This window comes from Oxyura jamaicensis, assembly GCF_011077185.1.
Source record: "Oxyura jamaicensis isolate SHBP4307 breed ruddy duck chromosome 13 unlocalized genomic scaffold, BPBGC_Ojam_1.0 oxy13_random_OJ71761, whole genome shotgun sequence".
Taxonomy (NCBI): Eukaryota; Metazoa; Chordata; class Aves; order Anseriformes; family Anatidae; genus Oxyura; species Oxyura jamaicensis.
This window is the reverse complement of record NW_023304316.1, coordinates 19,867-28,096: the sequence shown is the minus strand read 5'-3', so window position 1 is coordinate 28,096 and position 8,230 is coordinate 19,867. Positions and strand designations below refer to the sequence as shown.

Sequence of the window (8,230 nt, the reverse complement as noted above, 5' to 3'; positions counted from 1 at the left end):
TGCAAGGGGTAGTAGCTGATCCAGCTGCTCACCTGCAGGGCAGAGGGCTCAACTGCCCACGAGAGGAAAGGGGCTGGACTCAGCTAGAAGCAGAAGGAGGCATCTGCCCCCAACTGCCACAGTGCCCCCAACCCCCACAGTGTCCCTGGGTAATAGACTCGAGGCTCTTGGGCAGGAAAAAGATGACTGTCTGGACAGTAGTCAGAACCCAGGCCCCAAGAAGCATGTCAAGGATGAGGGAAGTACCAAGCATAGGGAGCAGGGCTGGACAGGGCACTGCATCAAAACCAGTGCCACAAAAAAAGGGCAGAGAATCTTAGTGATTGGGGACTCCTTGCTGGGGGGCACTGAGGCTCCCATTTGCTGCCTGGATAACCTCTCCAGAGAGGTGTGTTGTCTTCCTGGAGTGCGTGTTAGAGATGTTAGGAAGGCTCTGCCACAGCTCATTAAACTGGAGGACTACTATCCTCTTGTCATTCAGACTGGGTCCTGGGAAGCTGCAACAAGAAAAATGAGTAATATTAAAAAGGACTTTGCATCCCTGGGAAGGTTGTTGAAGGGATCGGGGGTGCAGGCAGTGTTCTCATCTGTTCTCCCAATGGGTGACCGGGACCCAAAAAGGAGAACAGGACAGGTAAATGACTGGCTGAGGGGATGGTGTCTGGACCAAGGCTTTGGGTATTTCGATCTTGGGCAGGCCTTTCAGAAGTCGGGTATGTGGGCTGCTGATGGACTCCGACTCAGCAAGTGGGGCACAAGTGTATTGGGGAGCAAGCTCTCTGGACTGATTACCAGGGCTTTAAGCTAGGTTTGATGGGGGAAGGGAGGGGAGTTAGAAGTGACAAAGAAGGGCTTGGGGATGTTGTAACTGCTGACACTGATGAAGATAGTAGGGAAAAACCTCCAAGTTGTCCCATAGGATTGTCCGAGGGCTCCTCAGAGAAGGTAATATTCCTGATACCCCATCCAGAATCTTCTTCTTGCATCCCTTCTAGGGGTAACTGCGCCTGCTGTTTCCCTAAAGTGCCTGTATACCAATGTGCAAAGCATGGGAAATAAACAGGATGAGCTCGAGATCAGTGTATGGTCACGGTGCCACAATCTCCTTGCGATCACAGAGATGTGGTGGGACAGCTCACATGACTGGAATGCTGTCATGGAGGGCTGTGTCCTTTTTAGGAAAGAGGCTGGGGAAGCAAGGGGGAGGAGTTGCCCTTTATGTGAGGGAGCAATTAGAGTGTACCCAGCTCCACTTGGGGGAGGGTGAAGGACAAGTGGAGAGCTTGTGCATGAGGATTAAGGGGTGGGCTGGTATGAGGGACACTGTTGTGGGGGTGTACTACAGATCACCAGATCAGGAGGAGGAGGTTGATGAGGCCTTCTACAAGCAGCTGGAAGGAGCCTCAAGATCACAGGTGCTGGTTCTCATGGAGGACTTCAATTATCCAGACATCTGTTGGGTAAGCAACTGGGCCAGGCACACGCAGTCCAAATGGTTCCTACAATGCATTGAAGATAATTTTCTGACGCAGGTGGTGGAGGAGCTGACGAGGCGGGGGGTGCTTCTTGACCTTGTTCTTACCAACAGGGATGGGCTTGTTAGGGATGTGAAGGTTGGGGGCAGCTTGGGATGCAGTGACCAGGAGATGGTGGAGTTCAAGATGGAACTTGGTGGAAGAAGTAAGGCTAAAAGCAGGATTGCTACCCTGGACTTTCAGAGAGCCAACTTTAACCTCTTCTGGGACCTATTTGGGGGTATCTCATGGGCTAGATTTCTAAAAGGCAAGGGTGCTTGTGAGAGCTGGGCAACATTTAAACAGCACTTCTTCCAAGCTCAGGATCAGTGCATCCCTAAGAGTAGGAAATGGGGGAAGGGGGGCAGGAGACCTGCGTGGATGAGCAAAGAGCTCATCAACAAGATCAAAAGGAAGAGGAAGGTCTATGAAATGTGGAAAAAGGGCCTGACCTCTTGGGAGGAGTATAGGACTGTTGTCAGGGCCTGCAGGGACATGACGAGGAAGGCTAAAGCCCACCTGGAGGTGAAGCTTGCAAAAGAGATAAAGGACAATAAGAAGGGATTTTCTGAAGTATGTAAACAGTAAAAGGAAGACTAGGGATAATGTGGGTCCCCTGCTGAACAAGGGGGGTGTACTGGGTCTGGCTGGGATGTTAACTTTCCCTGCAGCAGCCCATACAGGGGGTGTCCTGGTAATGGGGGATGCTGAGAAGGCAGAGATACTGAATGCCTTCTTTGCTTCGGTCTGAGAGAGGGAGTTAGGAGAATCTTATCAAGTAGAGATAGAGCACTGACGGCATTAAACTAGTAAACTAGGATGCTACTTAGTGTCTTTGCTAACTATGGTGCATTGTGCAAATTAACTAAAGCAAGAAGCCTTGGGCCCCTTACCAAGGTCAGTCTCCTAATAAGAGTGTGAGCCTATCTTAAGAAACTGGTAGAAACTGGACCTGTGGATGGACAAGAGCCAAGGAGCAACTGAGTCTGTGCAAAGACAAGAGGTCAACTAGTGGTGATGAGGAAGAGTCATCAATCTTCATCCCCACGACCCCCGACGACCAACACCAGAATACACTGTGCAAGTGCAGATGGGAGGAGTTTATGGAAATGACTCCTTGGAACTAATTTTAATATGAAGTGGGGACGTGTTATGCATATGTATAGGTGTATTGTGAAACTTCATGCATATGTAACTCTTTACTGCATATAACCAAGGCAAGTTGCCGCATCAGGTGTGCACGACTTTGGCAGGACTACCCCCCGTGCTGCCCAGCGCTGAATAAACATACCTACTTTACAATCTTACTGATTGTGGAATCCGTTTTCTGCAAGTCAGGTCTTTGCTTCAAAGAGTCCCCCCCTGGGACTCCTGGACCCTGGAGGGAGGGGAGAGAGTCTGGGAAATGGAGAGCTCCCCTCTGATTGATGAGGGAATGGTTCAGGAGTGTCTGAGTGGGATCAACACACACAAATCCATGGGCCCCGATGGGATGCATCCACATGTGCTGAGGGAGTTAGGGGAGTTGATTGCTGAACTGCTCTCTATCATCTTTGACGGGTCTTGGAGAACAGGAGAGGTGCATGAAGACTGGAGGACAGCCAATGTCACTCTGGTCTTCAAGAAGGGCAAGAAGGAGGATCCGGGAAACTACAGGCCAGTCAGTCTCACCTCTCTCCCTGGAAAGGTGTTAGAACAGCTTGTTCTGGATGCCATCTCCAAGCAATTGGAAGAGAAGAAGGTTATGAGGAGTAGTCAGCATGGATTCACCAAGGGGAAGTCATGCTCGACCAACCTCGTTGTTTTCTATGATGGCATCACCAGCTGGGTAGATGGGGGGAGAGCAGTGAATGTCATCTACCTTGACTTTGGCAAGGCTTTTGATACTGTCTCCCATGACATCCTGCTAGCAAAGCTGAGAAAGTGTGGGATAGAGGAGTGGACAGTAAGGTGGGTTGAGAACTGGCTGACTGGCCAAGCTCAGAGGGTGGTGGTCGGCGGAGCACAGTCCAGCTGGAGAGCTGTGACTAGCGGTGTTCCCCAGGGGTCGGTGCTGGGTCCGGTCTTGTTCAACACCTTCATCAACGACCTTGATGAGGGAATAGTGTCTGCCCTCAGAAAGTATGCCAATGACACAAAGCTGGGAGGAGTGGCTGACATGCCAGAAGGCTGTTCTGCCATTCAGCAGGACCTGGACTGGCTGGAGAGATGGGCAGGAAGAAACCAAATGAGGTTTAACAAGAGCAAGTGTAGAGTCCTGCACCTGGGAAGGAACAACCGCATGTTTCAGTACAGGCTGGGGGACGACCTGCTGGAGAGGAGCTCTGAGGAGAAGGACCTGGGGGTCCTGGTGGATGACAGGTTGGCCACGAGCCAGCAGTGTGCCCTGGTGGCCAAGAGGGCCAATGGGATCCTGGCGTGCATAAAAAAGGAGCGTGGCCAGCAGGTCAAGGGAGGTGATCCTCCCCCTCTACTCTGCCCTGGTCAGTACTGTGGTCTGCACCTGGAGTACTGTGTCCAGTTCTGGGCTCCCTGTTACAAAAAAGACAGGGATCTCCTGGAAAGAGTCCAGTGGAGGGCCACAAAGATGATACGGGGCCTGGAACATCTTCCCTATGAAGAAAGGCTGAGAGACCTGGGTCTGTTCATCCTTGAGAAGACTGAGAGGGGATCTTATCAATGTTTACAAATACCTGAGGTGTGGGAGACAGAGGGAGTTGGCCAACCTCTTTTCAGTGGTTTGTGGGAACAGGGCAAGGGGCAGTGGCCAAAAAATGCATCACAGGAAGTTCCACACCAACATGTGAAAGAACTTCTTCATGGTGAGGGTGACGGAGCACTGGAACAGGCTGCCCAGGGAGGTTGTGGAGTCTCCTTCTCTGGAGATATTCAAGGCCCCTCTGGACGCCTACCTGGGCAACCTGCTCTAAGGAACCTGCTTTGGCAGGGGGGTTGGACCCGATGATCTCTTGAGGTCCCTTCCAATCCCTACAATTCTGTGAGTCTGTGATTCTGTGACACCTTACACTGCAGTGTTGTGATTTTACAGTCATAGCATGGGTTTTGATGTACAACCACAATGCAAAACTGTCAATATACATCATTTAGTTCACAGCTATGGCCTTATCCCTTAGGTAATCCTACTCACAACACCACGTTACAGCTTCAAATGTGATTGCATGTAACCTAAGCTCACTTTTTACACGCTGTGTGCCATAGAATGGCCTGAGTTGAAAAGGACCTTAAAGATCATCTAGTTTCAACCCCCCTGCTCTGGGCAGGGTTGCCAACCACTAGAGCAGGCTGCCCAGAGCCACATCCAGCCTGCCCTTGAAAGCCTCCAGGGATGGGGCATCTACAACCTCTCTGGGCAACCTGTTCCAGTGCCTCACCACCCTCTGAGTGAAAAACTTTCTCCTAATTTCTAACCTAAATCTCCCCTGTCTTAGTTTACAACCATTCCCCCTTGTCCTATCACTACCAACACATGTAAACAGGCATTCCCCCTCCTGTTTATGCGCTCCCTTCAAGTACTGGAAGATGCAGTCTGGACTGGAAGATGATGTCCTGCAGATGAACATGGCATGCTACTGCAGGTGACCAGTGGCATCTTGCCACTATTGCAGCCTAAAATCACCGCACGGCCGGGGGGCGGAAGGGACCTCTGGAGATCACCCAGTCCAACCTTCTGCCCAGCAGGGTCACCCAGAGCACGTTACACAGGATGGCATCCAGCCGGGGTTTGAATATCTCCAGAGAAAGAGAACCCACAACCTCCCTGAGCAGCCTGTCCTAGTGTTCTGTTACCTCCTAGTAAAGAAGTGCCCCCTCATATTCAGCTGGAACCTCCCATGCTTCAGTTTGTGCCTGTTGCCTCTTGTTCGGACACTGGGCACCGCTGAAAAGAGACTGGCTCCATCCTCCTGACACCCTCCCCTTGTAAATTTATACACATTGATGAGTTGTTTTTTTGCACAACTCCATGTTATTGCTGTGACAGAAGAAAACTCTCTTCCTTCAGGCACTTAAGTCCAGCACAGGGCATTTTGAGCACTGAGAGTGATTACAAAGATGGCGCAATTGCATGAATCCCAGGGCCACCACTGAGAGCTGGCCCTTTTGAGGTGCCAATCATGTTGCCAAGACCAGGAGGACGCAAGCACTGCTTGCTTGCTTGCTTGCTTGCTTGCTTGCTTGCCCGCCCCCCCGTCCCCCCGCAGAGATCCTCTCACTCCGCCGCTTTACAACGGGCAGATGGGCCGGTCCACTCTTCAAGCGCCCCCCCCCCCTTCCGTGCCCCGAGTGGTTCCGTCAGTCCCATTGTCGCTCCGAGAGGGCGGGCGGGCGCACTCGGCCGAAGGGGGGGAGCAGAGCGGGGGTACCCCGAGTTCCCCCACCCCCCACCAACCTGGCTCCGTCCACCCAGCGCCCCGCGGGGCCCTAGCGGAATGGGGCTGCCCGGCCCTGCGCCGCCTCGGCGGGAGGCAGCGGCGCTGAGGGGCGGCCCCGCTCTGCCCTCAGGGGCTCCCGGTAGGCACCACGTAAGACAGCCCGGGCCCTGCTGCCGCTGCCTCCCCTCAGCGCGGCGGGTGCCAGGCTCTCTGTGTATATATAGTTATATATTTATTTATACATATATAGTCTGTGCCCGAGTTAGAGCCTTCCTGAGGGATTATTTCTTTTCACACTCTTTTCAGTGGTGCGAGGCAAGGGGCACAAACAGAAGCACAGGAGGTTCCGGCTGAATATGAGGAGGCACTTCTTTACTAGGAGGTGACAGAGCACTGGGACAGGCTGCCCAGGGAGGTTGTGGAGTCTCCTTCTCTGGAGATATTCAAGGCCCGTCTGGATGCCATCCTGCGCAACGTGCTCTGGGTGATCCTGCCAGGCAAGATCTGGGTGATCTCCAGAGGTCCCTGCCAACCTCAGCCATTTGGCGATTTTTTGAAATTCTGTTCCATTTAAGCACTTTACCTGCACAAACGTTTAACTTGGAGAAGAGGCCCTATTCCCATGCAACTGAGGATGCTCCTGTAGGAGTTATGTCAGCTTCTTATCGTTGATACGTAACCTTGGCCTGTGTAGCAACAGGCATACTATAAAATAAGCATTTTTTTTCTTATTGGGGGGAACTGACAGGAATAACAAAGGTGGCACCTCATAAAGTTCTGTGCATGTGTCTTGTACCTTAGACATTGAGCTCATGTGCTCTTGATCACTGATAAATCCATCTGCAAAGATAAAAATGTCACAACAGAAACTTAAATGTAGTAAGGCACATTCCGGACATGGTGCTGGCTATTTTAAGTGTTATAAAAAGTATGTACATGCTACATGTTGTGCTTGTAACCACAACAACCCAACAGAAAATCAGAAGGACGTGCAATGATGACGGATTGGATGGTTGTTACTGTGCAAGAAGCAGAAAAAAGATTCTGTATTGGATATTTGCTAAGGAAGGCTTGGAAAAGTTGTGCGTGGAAAAATAAACAGCACTTGCAACACACCTATAAAACAGTAGTTTCTGAAGACAGCTTTTAGCCAGGTGACTTGAACGTAACCTCGCTGTTTTCTTCCCCTGTGCCTTTATACTTCGAGGGCTGGCTTCTATTTGAGGCCAATTCTTGTGCACCCATTTGTGTGACAGAAAAGCTGCTCGAGTGCCCCCTCTGCAAGAGGAGGGAGTAACCCCTCTGGGTGCTGAGTGTCCTGGAGCCCTGAGAACTTCCAGGCCAGCAGCAGTCTGCAAAATCCTCGCTGGAATGCAGGTAGTCAGCCACTGCATAGCCTATGAATTAGGACACCTGAATTGTGCCGCGGGCTGGATCGCTGCAGATCCAATTTGCAAAAATAAAATTAACAGCATCCACATTTTCAGAGCATTTTGAGCTTTATAGTCAGAGCCGTGTATCACTGCTTAGTGGTACTGTATTTATTTTTACTTGAACAACACCATTGGTGTCACTGGGACTTGCCAAAATGTACTTGCTGAGGCCTTGAACCAGCAATACCAGACCTAATGATCCTCTTCCCAACAGTCTTAGTTGTTTGACGCACATAAATAAAGACACTTAAAAAACAAATAGCACCCGATTTCCATATATAGCGTCTTTGGGAAAATACCACCCCATCAATTATGTATTTTTTTAAACACTGCCTTTTATTTCTCTGTCTAAAGGGGCCCATTTAATACTACGAGTAATGTTCTGAGTAATACCAGGCTTGGCACAAATGAGGTGCTTAACTGAGTTCCTTATTTTTATTATCCATTGTCTGCTAACCAGTTTTCTGTTGTTTCATTTATTTGCCTTTTCCCTAGGGAAGGAAGGATGGCAGCTCGGTGTGCACTGAAAGCTGTCTTGGTGGATCTCAGTGGCACACTTCATGTTGAAGACTCAGCTGTGCCAGGTGTGCAGGAAGCTCTTAAAAGGCAAGCTACTTTTTTCGATTTCCTCTGATAGGTTGTGTTGGTTCTGCTTGCACAAAGACATTTCTTTAAGTAAACAGGCCTGAAAATTCTGCCTTATTATGTTGGTATGGATAAGCAAATGTGTGGCCAAATTCTGCTTTCATTTACAACACCAGGAGAACTCAGCAAAGGGCCTAGACAGTGACATGCCACCATGTACCACCTGAGCCCCTGCAGCTTTCCTAATGTGAAATGTGTTAATTTGATTCGTGTCAGTATGGAACAATGCTAGGGCTGCATGATGAAA

At 50.3% G+C, this 8,230-nt stretch overlaps 1 protein-coding gene across 1 annotated transcript in view; it reads left to right on the top strand.

The window, feature by feature from the left end:
* The first annotated feature begins 7,606 nt into the window (after positions 1 to 7,606).
* Positions 7,607 to 8,230, top strand: part of LOC118157872 (haloacid dehalogenase-like hydrolase domain-containing protein 2) — a 14,760-nt gene continuing 14,136 nt past the window's right edge. The window contains exon 1 of the mRNA XM_035312370.1: positions 7,607 to 7,944. Within this exon, the coding sequence (XP_035168261.1) occupies positions 7,844 to 7,944 (101 nt within the window). The 5' untranslated portion in view covers positions 7,607 to 7,843. The remainder of the gene's footprint in view (positions 7,945 to 8,230) is intronic.